The 12855-nt window shown below is 46.4% G+C and overlaps 1 protein-coding gene across 1 annotated transcript in view; it reads left to right on the top strand.

Moving 5' to 3' along the window:
* Positions 1 to 12855, top strand: part of LOC139424261 (glutamate receptor ionotropic, NMDA 2A-like) — an 87736-nt gene continuing 74881 nt past the window's right edge. Inside the window, exons 1-3 of the mRNA XM_071175949.1 lie at positions 1 to 74; positions 234 to 406; positions 5178 to 5474. Coding sequence (XP_071032050.1) covers positions 3 to 74; positions 234 to 406; positions 5178 to 5474 — 542 coding nt within the window. The 5' untranslated portion in view covers positions 1 to 2. The remainder of the gene's footprint in view (positions 75 to 233; positions 407 to 5177; positions 5475 to 12855) is intronic.

The raw sequence follows: 12855 nt of genomic DNA, 5'->3' as shown, positions 1-12855 counted from the left end.
TGATGATGAACATAATGGAGGAATATGACTGGCACATCTTCTCTATAGTCACCTCTAAGTTCCCCGGGTACCAGGTACACACACACACACACACACACAGAGAGACAGACAGACAGACAGACAGACAGACAGACAGACAGACAGACAGACACACACACACATTACACACACACAAACACCCCCACCCCCCAGTAACACCCCCACCCCCCAGTAACCGTTGTGTCTCTCTGTAGGAGTTTATAAATGTCCTGCGTGTGACGGTGGACCACAGCTTTGTGCGTTGGGACCTTCAGAGTGTCGTCACGCTGGACGCTGTGGACGGAGACGCCAACTCTAAAGCTCATATCCAGCTGAAGAGGATCCAGAGTCCTGTAATACTGCTGTACTGCTCCAAGGAGGAGGCTAGGTACTAGAGGCTGTTATACTGCTGCTAGGAGGAGGCTAGGTACTAGAGGCTGTTATACTGCTGCTAGGAGGAGGCTAGGTACTAGAGGCTGTTATACTGCTGCTAGGAGGAGGCTAGGTACTAGAGGCTGTTATACTGCTACTAGGAAGAGGCTAGGTACTAGAGGCTGTTATACTGCTACTAGGAAGAGGCTAGGTACTAGAGGCTGTTATACTGCTACTAGGAAGAGGCTAGGTACTAGAGGCTGTTATACTGCTACTAGGAAGAGGCTAGGTACTAGAGGCTGTTATACTGCTACTAGGAGGAGACTAGGTACTAGAGGCTGTTATACTGCTACTAGGAGGAGGCTAGGTACTAGAGGCTGTTATACTGCTACTAGGAGGAGGCTAGGTACTAGACGCTGTTATACTGCTACTAGGAAGAGGCTAGGTACTAGAGGCTGTTATACTGCTACTAGGAAGAGGCTAGGTACTAGACGCTGTTATACTGTTATACTGCTACTAGGAAGAGGCTAGGTACTAGAGGCTGTTATACTGCTGCTAGGAAGAGGCTAGGTACTAGATGCTGTTATACTGTTATACTGCTACTAGGAAGAGGCTAGGTACTAGAGGCTGTTATACTGTTATACTGCTACTAGGAAGAGGCTAGGTACTAGAGGCTGTAATACTGCTGCTAGGAAGAGGCTAGGTACTAGAGGCTGTTATACTGTTATACTGCTACTAGGAAGAGGCTAGGTACTAGAGGCTGTTATACTGTTATACTGCTACTAGGAAGAGGCTAGGTACTAGAGGCTGTTATACTGCTACTAGGAAGAGGCTAGGTACTAGAGGCTGTTATACTGTTATACTGCTCCAAGGAGGAGGCTAGGTACTAGAGGCTGTTATACTGTTATACTGCTGCTAGGAAGAGGCTAGGTACTAGAGGCTGTTATACTGCTACTAGGAAGAGGCTAGGTACTAGAGGCTGTTATACTGCTACTAGGAAGAGGCTAGGTACTAGAGGCTGTTATACTGCTACTAGGAGGAGACTAGGTACTAGAGGCTGTTATACTGCTACTAGGAGGAGGCTAGGTACTAGAGGCTGTTATACTGCTACTAGGAGGAGGCTAGGTACTAGACGCTGTTATACTGCTACTAGGAAGAGGCTAGGTACTAGAGGCTGTTATACTGCTACTAGGAAGAGGCTAGGTACTAGACGCTGTTATACTGTTATACTGCTACTAGGAAGAGGCTAGGTACTAGAGGCTGTTATACTGCTGCTAGGAAGAGGCTAGGTACTAGATGCTGTTATACTGTTATACTGCTACTAGGAAGAGGCTAGGTACTAGAGGCTGTTATACTGTTATACTGCTACTAGGAAGAGGCTAGGTACTAGAGGCTGTAATACTGCTGCTAGGAAGAGGCTAGGTACTAGAGGCTGTTATACTGTTATACTGCTACTAGGAAGAGGCTAGGTACTAGAGGCTGTTATACTGTTATACTGCTACTAGGAAGAGGCTAGGTACTAGAGGCTGTTATACTGCTACTAGGAAGAGGCTAGGTACTAGAGGCTGTTATACTGTTATACTGCTCCAAGGAGGAGGCTAGGTACTAGAGGCTGTTATACTGTTATACTGCTGCTAGGAAGAGGCTAGGTACTAGACGCTGTTATACTGTTATACTGCTACTAGGAAGAGGCTAGGTACTAGAGGCTGTTATACTGCTACTAGGAGGAGGCTAGGTACTAGAGGCTGTTATACTGCTGTACTGCTACTAGGAGGAGGCTAGGTACTAGAGGCTGTTATACTGCTACTAGGAAGAGGCTAGGTACTAGAGGCTGTTATACTGCTACTAGGAAGAGGCTAGGTACTAGAGGCTGTTATACTGCTACTAGGAAGAGGCTAGGTACTAGAGGCTGTTATACTGCTGCTAGGAAGAGGCTAGGTACTAGAGGCTGTTATACTGCTACTAGGAAGAGGCTAGGTACTAGAGACTGTTATACTGCTACTAGGAAGAGGCTAGGTACTAGAGGCTGTTATACTGCTACTAGGAAGAGGCTAGGTACTAGAGGCTGTTATACTGCTACTAGGAAGAGGCTAGGTACTAGACGCTGTTATACTGTTATACTGCTACTAGGAAGAGGCTAGGTACTAGAGGCTGTAATACTGCTGCTAGGAAGAGGCTAGGTACTAGAGGCTGTTATACTGTTATACTGCTACTAGGAAGAGGCTAGGTACTAGTGGCTGTAATACTGCTACTAGGAAGAGACTAGGTACTAGAGGCTGTTATACTGCTACTAGGAAGAGGCTAGGTACTAGAGGCTGTTATACTGCTCCAAGGAGGAGGCTAGGTACTAGAGGGTGTTATACTGCTACTAGGAAGAGGCTAGGTACTAGAGGCTGTTATACTGCTACTAGGAAGAGGCTAGGTACTAGAGGGTGTTATACTGCTACTAGGAAGAGGCTAGGTACTAGAGGCTGTTATACTGCTACTAGGAAGAGACTAGGTACTAGAGGCTGTTATACTGTTATACTGCTGCTAGGAAGAGGCTAGGTACTAGAGGCTGTTATACTGCTGCTAGGAGGAGACTAGGTACTAGAGGCTGTTATACTGCTACTAGGAAGAGGCTAGGTACTAGACGCTGTTATACTGTTATACTGCTAGTAGGAAGAGGCTAGGTACTAGAGGCTGTAATACTGCTGCTAGGAAGAGGCTAGGTACTAGAGGCTGTTATACTGTTATACTGCTGCTAGGAAGAGGCTAGGTACTAGAGGCTGTTATACTGCTGTACTGCTGCTAGGAAGAGGCTAGGTACTAGAGGCTGTTATACTGCTACTAGGAAGAGGCTAGGTACTAGAGGGTGTTATACTGCTACTAGGAAGAGGCTAGGTACTAGAGGCTGTTATACTGCTACTAGGAAGAGACTAGGTACTAGAGGCTGTTATACTGTTATACTGCTGCTAGGAAGAGGCTAGGTACTAGAGGCTGTTATACTGCTGCTAGGAGGAGACTAGGTACTAGAGGCTGTTATACTGCTACTAGGAAGAGGCTAGGTACTAGACGCTGTTATACTGTTATACTGCTACTAGGAAGAGGCTAGGTACTAGAGGCTGTAATACTGCTGCTAGGAAGAGGCTAGGTACTAGAGGCTGTTATACTGTTATACTGCTGCTAGGAAGAGGCTAGGTACTAGAGGCTGTTATACTGCTGTACTGCTGCTAGGAAGAGGCTAGGTACTAGAGGCTGTTATACTGCTACTAGGAAGAGGCTAGGTACTAGAGGGTGTTATACTGCTACTAGGAAGAGGCTAGGTACTAGAGGCTGTTATACTGCTACTAGGAAGAGACTAGGTACTAGAGGCTGTTATACTGTTATACTGCTGCTAGGAAGAGGCTAGGTACTAGAGGCTGTTATACTGCTGCTAGGAGGAGACTAGGTACTAGAGGCTGTTATACTGCTACTAGGAAGAGGCTAGGTACTAGAGGCTGTTATACTGCTACTAGGAAGAGGCTAGGTACTAGAGGCTGTTATACTGTTATACTGCTACTAGGAAGAGACTAGGTACTAGAGGGTGTTATACTGCTACTGATCCTGGTTCACCATTTAACTGTGTTGATCCTGGTTCACCAGCTGATCCTGGTTCACCATTTAACTGTGTTGATCCTGGTTCTCCATTTAACTGTGTTGATCCTGGTTCTCCATTTAACTGTGTTGATCCTGGTTCACCATTTAACTGTGTTGATCCTGGTTCTCCATTTAACTGTGTTGATCCTGGTTCTCCATTTAACTGTGTTGAACCTGGTTCCCCATTTAACTGTGTTGATCCTGGTTCTCCATTTAACTGTGTTGATCCTGGTTCTCCATTTAACTGTGTTGATCCTGGTTCTCCATTTAACTGTGTTGATCCTGGTTCTCCATTTAACTGTGTTGATCCTGGTTCTCTATTTAACTGTGTTGATCCTGGTTCTCCATTTAACTGTGTTGAACCTGGTTCCCCATTTAACTGTGTTGATCCTGGTTCTCCATTTAACTGTGTTGATCCTGGTTCTCCATTTAACTGTGTTGATCCTGGTTCTCCATTTAACTGTGTTGATCCTGGTTCACCATTTAACTGTGTTGATCCTGGTTCTCCATTTAACTGTGTTGATCCTGGTTCTCCATTTAACTGTGTTGAACCTGGTTCCCCATTTAACTGTGTTGATCCTGGTTCACCATTTAACTGTTGATCCTGGTTCCCCATTTAACTGTGTTGATTCTGGTTCACCATTTAACTGTGCTGATCCTGGTTCCCCATTTAACTGTGTTGATCCCGGTTCACCATTTAACTGTGTTGATCCTGGTTCCCCATTTAACTGTGTTGATCCTGGTTCACCATTTAACTGTGTTGATCCTGGTTCACCATTTAACTGTGTTGATCCCGGTTCTCCATTTAACTGTGTTGATCCTGGTTCTCCATTTAACTGTGTTGATCCTGGTTCACCATTTAACTGTGCTGATCCTGGTTCCCCATTTAACTGTGTTGATCCTGGTTCCCCATTTAACTGTGCTGATCCTGGACCGTCAATATATTAGTTCATAAACATAATGGATTCATGAAGATAGCTCAGTCAGGCCGTTTACCATTGTCTACTTAAAATGGAGTAGCTGCCTCTTAGACACCAGTGATATAGCATCTGGTTCTGGTCTACTTAGTTCATTGATTTCCATGGAAACCTTACAAATGAGGGTGTGGGATGTCTCACTTCATCTTCCTTCTCCAGTATATTATTCTAAACAATCTGATCCCCCTGCAGGTATATATTGGAAGAGGCCAGGTCTCTGGGTCTGACTGGGTCGGGCTACATCTGGATCGTACCAAGTCTGACCACAGGGAACCCCGACTTCACCCCAGACATCTATCCCCTGGGGATGATCTCTGTGTCCTACAACGAGATGGAGTATCCCTTGGAGAGCCGCCTTAGAGACGGAGTGGGCATCATCGCCACGGCAGCCGTCGCCATGCTGAGGGAGAAAGGGGAGGTGCCAGAACCCCAAGGGAACTGCTACAGCCAATCAGAGAAGGGAAAGACTCTGCCCAGCGCCCTGAGAGGGTAAAAGAGGGAGTGGTGTGTGTGTCCTATCAAAATCAAATAACATTTTATTCATCACATAATGCCCCACAATGTCAATACTTTGAGTCGTCTTGGGTATGTCTGGATCAGCTTTGAGTCGTCTTGGGTATGTCTGGATCAGCTTTGAGTCGTCTTGGGTATGTCTGGATCAGCTTTGAGTCGTCTTGGGTATGTCTGGATCAGCTTTGAGTCATCTTGGGTATGTCTGGATCAGCTTTGAGTCGTCTTGGGTATGTCTGGATCAGCTTTGAGTCGTCTTGGGTATGTCTGGATCAGCTTTGAGTCGTCTTGGGTATGTCTGTATCAGCTTTGAGTCGTCTTGGGTATGTCTGTATCAGCTTTGAGTCATCTTGGGTATGTCTGGATCAGCTTTGAGTCGTCTTGGGTATGTCTGGATCAGCTTTGAGTCGTCTTGTGTATGTCTGGATCAGCTTTGAGTCGTCTTGGGTATGTCTGTATCAGCTTTGAGTCATCTTGGGTATGTCTGGATCAGCTTTGAGTCGTCTTGGGTATGTCTGGATCAGCTTTGAGTCGTCTTGGGTATGTCTGGATCAGCTTTGAGTCGTCTTGGGTATGTCTGTATCAGCTTTGAGTCGTCTTGGGTATGTCTGTATCAGCTTTGAGTCATCTTGGGTATGTCTGGATCAGCTTTGAGTCGTCTTGGGTATGTCTGGATCAGCTTTGAGTCGTCTTGGGTATGTCTGTATCAGCTTTGCACATCAGGATTTGGGGATTTTCTCCCATCCTTCGTAATCTCTCTTCAGTTCGATGGGGAGACGGCGGTGAACAGTAATTTCCACAGATTTTCAATTGGATTCAAGTCTGGGCTTTGGCTGGGCCACTCAAGGAGTTTCACATTCTTATTCTGAAGCCATTCCAGCATTGCTTTGGCGGTAGGCTTTGATTCATTGTCCTGTTGGAAGGTGAATCTTCATCCCTCGTCTAAGGTTGTTTGCACTCTGAAGCAGGTTTTCATTAAGGATTTTCCTGTAATTGGCTGCATTCATTGTCCCCTCGATCCTTACCAGTCTCCCAGTCCCTGCCGCTGGAAAACATCCCCATAGCATGATGCTGCCACCACCATGCTTCATTGTAGGATGGTGTTAGACGGGTGATGTGCTGTGCCTGGTTTTCTCCAGACGTAGGTCTTTGCGTTCAGGACAAATAGGTACATGTTTGTCTCATCAGACTACAGAATCTTTTGCCTTATGATGTCACGTGACTTTTTGCTAACTCCAGGTGTCATGTGACTTTTTGCTAACTCCAGGTGTCATGTGACCTTTTTGCTAACTACAGGTGTCATGTGACCTTTTTGCTAACTCCAACTGTCATGTGACCTTTTTGCTAATTTTTTCTCAGGAGTGGCTTCCGTCTTCAGGAGTGGATTCTGTATGGCCACTCTCCCATAAAGCCCAGATTGGGGAAGTGCTGTAGAGACTGTTGTCCTTCTGGCAGGTTCTCCCATCTCAGCCAAGGAACTCTGAGGTTCTGTCAGAGCGGTCATTGGGTTCTTGGTCACCTATCTGACCAAGGTCCTTCTGGCCCGGTTGCTCAGTTTGGTCAGAAGATCAGCTCTAGGCAGAGTCTGGGTAGACTCTGATGGAGACCAGCTCTAGGCAGAGTCTGGGTAGACTATGATGGAGACCAGCTCTAGGCAGAGTCTGGGTAGACTCTGATGGAGACCAGCTCTAGGCAGAGTCTGGGTAGACTCTGATGGAGACCAGCTCTAGGCAGAGTCTGGGTAGACTCTGATGGAGTCCAGCTCTAGGCAGAGTCTGGGTAAACTCTGATGGACACCAGCTCTAGGCAGAGTCTGGGTAGACTCTGATAGACACCAGCTCTAGGCAGAGTCTGGGTAGATTCTGATGGAGACCAGCTCTAGGCAGAGTCTGGGTAGACTCTGATGGAGACCAGCTCTAGGCAGAGTCTGGGTAGATTCTGATGGAGTCCAGCTCTAGGCAGAGTCTGGGTAAACTCTGATGGACACCAGCTCTAGGCAGAGTCTGGGTAGACTCTGATAGACACCAGCTCTAGGCAGAGTCTGGGTAGATTCTGATGGAGACCAGCTCTAGGCAGAGTCTGGGTAGACTCTGATGGAGACCAGCTATGGGCAGAGTCTGGGTAGATACTGATGGAGACCAGCTCTAGGTAGAGTCTGGGTAGATTCTGATGGACGCCATCTCTAGGCAGTCTGGGTAGACTCTGATGGAGTCCAGCTCTAGGCAGAGTCTGGGTAAACTCTGATGGACACCAGCTCTAGGCAGAGTCTGGGTAGACTCTGATAGACACCAGCTCTAGGCAGAGTCTGGGTAGATTCTGATGGAGACCAGCTCTAGGCAGAGTCTGGGTATACTCTGATGGAGACCAGCTATGGGCAGAGTCTGGGTAGATACTGATGGAGACCAGCTCTAGGTAGAGTCTGGGTAGATTCTGATGGACGCCATCTCTAGGCAGAGTCTGGGTAGACTCTGATGGACACCAGCTCTAGGCAGAGTCTGGGTAGACTCTGATGGACACCAGCTCTAGGCAGAGTCTGGGTAGACTCTGATGGAGACCAGCTCTAGGCAGAGTCTGGTTAGACTCTGATGGAGACCAGATCTAGGCAGAGTCTGGGTAAACTCTGATGGACACCAGCTCTAGGCAGAGTCTGGGTAGACTCTGATAGACACCAGCTCTAGGCAGAGTCTGGGTAGATTCTGATGGAGACCAGCTCTAGGCAGAGTCTGGGTAGACTCTGATCGACACCAGCTCTAGGCAGAGTCTGGGTAGACTCTGAGGGAGACCAGCTCTAGGCAGAGTCTGAGTAGATTCTGATGGACACCAGCTCTAGGCAGAGTCTGGGTAAACTCTGATGGACACCAGCTCTAGGCAGAGTCTGGGTAGACTCTGATGGAGACCAGCTCTAGGCAGAATCTGGGTAGATACTGATGGAGACCAGCTCTAGGCAGAGTCTGGGTAGATACTGATGGAGACCAGCTCTAGGTAGAGTCTGGGTAGATTCTGATGGACGCCATCTCTAGGCAGAGTCTGGGTAGACTCTGATGGACACCAGCTCTAGGCAGAGTCTGGGTAGACTCTGATGGAGACCAGCTATAGGCAGAGTCTGGGTAAATACTGATGGAGACCAGCTCTAGGCAGAGTCTGGGTAGATACTGATGGAGACCAGCTCTAGGCAGAGTCTGGGTAGACTCTGATGGAGACCAGCTATATATATGCCTTATCACAATTCTATCTCTGATATCTACAGACAGTTCCTCAGACTTTAAGGTATAGTCAAATGTGCCCTTTATGGTATAGTCAATGTACCCTTGAGCAAGGCACTTAACCCTAGTTGCTACTGTAGGTCTCTCTGGATAAGAGAGTCTGCTAAATGACTCACTACCGTAGTGTCTCTGGACCAGAGAGTCTGCTAAATGACTCACTACTGTAGTGTCTCTGGATCAGAGAGTCTGCTAAATGACTCACTATTGTAGTGACTCTGGATCAGAGAGTCTGCTAAATGACTCACTACTGTAGTGTCTCTGGATCAGAGAGTCTGCTAAATGACTCACTACTGTAGTGTCTCTGGATCAGAGAGTCTGCTAAATGACTCACTACTGTAGTGTCTCTGGATCAGAGAGTCTGCTAAATGACTCACTACTGCAGTACTTTCTCTATTTGTCTGTCTGTCTGTCTGTCTGTCTGTCTGTCTGTCTGTCTGTCTGTCTGTCTGTCTGTCTGTCTGTCTGTCTGTCTGTGTCTGTGTGTAGTGGTTGATGTCCTCTCTCTCTCTGTCCCCCTCTCTATCTATCTGTCTGTCTGTCTGTCTCTCTCTCTCTCTCTCTCAATTTTTCAATTCAATTCAATTCAAGGGCTTTATTGGCATGGGAAACATGTGTTAACATTGCCAAAGCAAGTGAGGTAGATAATATATAAAGTGAATATATAAAGTGAAATAAACAATCTCTCTCTCTGTGTTAGTATCTGTGGCAGTCAGTCCCTGTGGTAGTTAATGCAGACACTCTGTAGAAGAAAGGAGGCCTCAAACACACACACACACACACATTTCTTTTCGCATTTGAGAGTTGCAGCTTTTAAGCTTCCTCTCGTTGTCTGATATAATGAGAGCCACAAGCATGTCTCTTAGTCTCTCTGCTGCTGATTCTTATAACTATCCCTGGGCGAAAAGGGTCAGTAATCAGGGGAATATCTTTATATATTTCCGGATATCTGACATGTTATTAGATATAAGGAGTAGACATGCTCCAGCAGTATAAGGCACTGCAGCTCAGAGCTAGAGGCGTCTCTACAGACAACATGGTTCGAATCTAGGCTGTATCACAACCGGCCGTGATTGGGAGTCCCATAGGCTGTATCACAACCGGCCGTGATTGGGAGTCCCATAGGCTGTATCACAACCGGCCGTGATTGGGAGTCCCATAGGCTGTATCACAACCGGCCGTGATTAGGAGTCCCATAGGCTGTATCACAACCGGCCGTGATTGGGAGTCCCATAGGTTGTATCACAACCGGCCGTGATTGGGAGTCCCATAGGCTGTATCACAACCGGCCGTGATTGGGAGTCCCATAGGCTGTATCACAACCGGCCGTGATTGGGAGTCCCATAGGCTGTATCAGAACCGGCCGTGATTGGGAGTCCCAGCGTCGTCCGGGTTTGACCGGTGGTAGGCCGTCATTGTAAATACGAATTTATTCTGAACTGACTTGCCTAGTTAAATAAAGGTTTAATTAAAAAATGAGAGAGGCTGGACTGGGCTGCTGGCCAAATTAGCTAACGTTCAGAGAGAGGCTGGACTGGGCTGCTGGCCAAATTAGCTAACGTTCAGAGAGAGGCTGGACTGGGCTGGCCAAATTAGCTAACGTTCAGAGAGAGGCTGGACTGCTGGCCAAATTAGCTAACGTTCAGAGAGAGGCTGGACTGCTGGCCAAATTAGCTAACGTTCAGAGAGAGGCTGGACTGGGCTGCTGGAAAAATTAGCTAATGTTCATAGAGAGGCTGGACTGGGCTGCTGGCCAAATTAGCTAACGTTCAGAGAGAGACCGGACTGCTGGCCAAATTAGCTAACGTTCAGAGAGAGGCTGGACTGCTGGCCAAATTAGCTAACGTTCAGAGAGAGACCGGACTGCTGGCCAAATTAGCTAACGTTCAGAGAGAGGCTGGACTGGGCTGCTGGCCAAATTAGCTAACGTTCAGAGAGAGACTGGACTGGGCTGCTAGCCAAATTAGCTAACGTTCAGAGAGAGACCGGACTGCTGGCCAAATTAGCTAACGTTCAGAGAGAGGTTGGACTGCTGGCCAAATTAGCTAACGTTCAGAGAGAGACCGGACTGCAGCTTCTGACTTCTTTGAGGTATTTTCTGAACAGCTTCTCACTTCTTCGTTGGTCCAGTTGTCCGTTCGACCGCACACCATTTACCCACGCGACCAAATTCAAAAAAAAAATGACAGTTGAAACTCCGCAACAGAAAAAGAGGTGATTCTTGTTGCTAGGCAACCGGTTACAGTGCTTTTCCCTCGCGGTGTGGCTTTATGCAGATGAAATACAGAACGTTTAGCTGGTGTCTGAAAGAACGATATGGATTCAATAAGGCTTGTCAAATTGTTGAGCCTTGTCCTTAAAAAAGTCAAATAAGCCTTCAGAAAATATTGTTCTTATTTAAGCATATCAAAGATCCTGATATGGACCTCAGTCAAAGGTCATAAGCATTAATATGTGCTGAGAAAATATGCTACTTAGGCTTACTGTCTGTATTGGTCATCATATGGAGAACATAAGATGTCCTCATTGGCCGATCTCAGGATATCTAATGAGTCAATATCCGGCCACACCAATATCCAAAATGTGTGCATGAAAATAAAAAATATGGGATTTCATATTGGTCAAATGATTGAGCTGAAAACGCATATCAACATCCCGATATGGACCTCAGCCAAGAGGAAGCATATCTGGAATCAATATATCTTGAATGGACTGAAACAACACACATGTGATGTATACAGTCAGTAAACATGAAGAGGGAAAATAGGATGTCACCGTATCTCAGGATACTGAACGAGTCCATGTTACTACTGTATCACACACACACACACACACACACACACACACACACACACACTGAACGAGTCCATATCCAGACATAGGAAATGTCCATGTGTGATATTCAGAGTAATCCCCCACTACTCTTATAGATGTCTGACAGATACATCTGGAGTCAGAATGTCAGGATATGGTGCGAATCCACAAAACTCCAAATATGCCTTGTACATGGTCAAACATGTCATGTAAAGATATCCACTGATATGGGTCCTTTCCACACAGAACATATCAAAACTATGAAATAATATATTTGGAATAATGTAGTTTCCAAAAATTGTTAAACAAATCCAAATATGTTTTAGATTTGATAGATTCTTCAAAGTAGCCACCTCTTTGCCTTGATGACAGCTTTTGGCACACTCTTGGCATTCTTCCAAACAGCTTCACATGGAATGCTTTTCCCAACAGTCTTGAAGCAGTTCCCACATATGCTGAGCACTTGTTGGCTGCTTTTCCTTCACTCAACTCATCCTAAACCATCTCTATTGGGTTGAGGTTGGGGGGTTGCGGAGGCCAGGTCATCTGATTCAGCACTCCATCACTGTCCTTCTTGGTAAAATCGCCCTTACACAACCTGGAGGTGTGTTGAGTCATTGTCATGTTGAAAAACAAATTATAGTCAAACTAAGCGCAAATCAGATGGGATGGCTTATCGCTGCAGAATGCTGTGGTAGCCATGCTGGTTAAGTGTGCGTTGAATTCTAAATACATCACAGACAGTGTCACCAGCAAAGCACCCCCACACCATAACACCTCCTCCTCCATGCTTCACGGTGAGAACCACACATGCAGAGATCATCCGTTCACTTACTCTGCGTCTCAAAAAAGACACGGCGGTTGGAACCAAAAATCTAAAATTTGGACTCATCAGACTAAAGGACAGATTTCCACCGGTCTAATATCCATTGCTTGTGTTTCTTGGCCCAAGCAAGTCACTTCCTCTTATTGCTGTTCTTTAGTAGTGGTTTCTTTGCAGCAATTTGACCATGAAGGTCTGATTCACACAATCTCCTCTGAACAGTTGATGTTGAGATGTGTCTGTTACTTGAACTCTGTGAAGCATTTATTTGGGCTGCAATTTCTGAGGCTGGTAACTCTAATGAACTTATCCTCAGCAGCAGAGGTAACTCTGGGTCTTCCTTTCCTGTGGTGGTCCTCATGAGAGACAGTTAACTCTAATGAACTTATCCTCTGCGGCAGAGGTAACTCTGGGTCTTCCTTTCCTGTGGCAGTCCTCATGAGAGCCAGTTTCATCATAGCGC

The sequence above is a fragment of the Oncorhynchus clarkii genome, chromosome 13, assembly GCF_045791955.1.
Source record: "Oncorhynchus clarkii lewisi isolate Uvic-CL-2024 chromosome 13, UVic_Ocla_1.0, whole genome shotgun sequence".
Taxonomy (NCBI): domain Eukaryota; kingdom Metazoa; phylum Chordata; class Actinopteri; order Salmoniformes; family Salmonidae; genus Oncorhynchus; species Oncorhynchus clarkii.
This window is presented reverse-complemented; position numbering and strand designations above follow the sequence as displayed.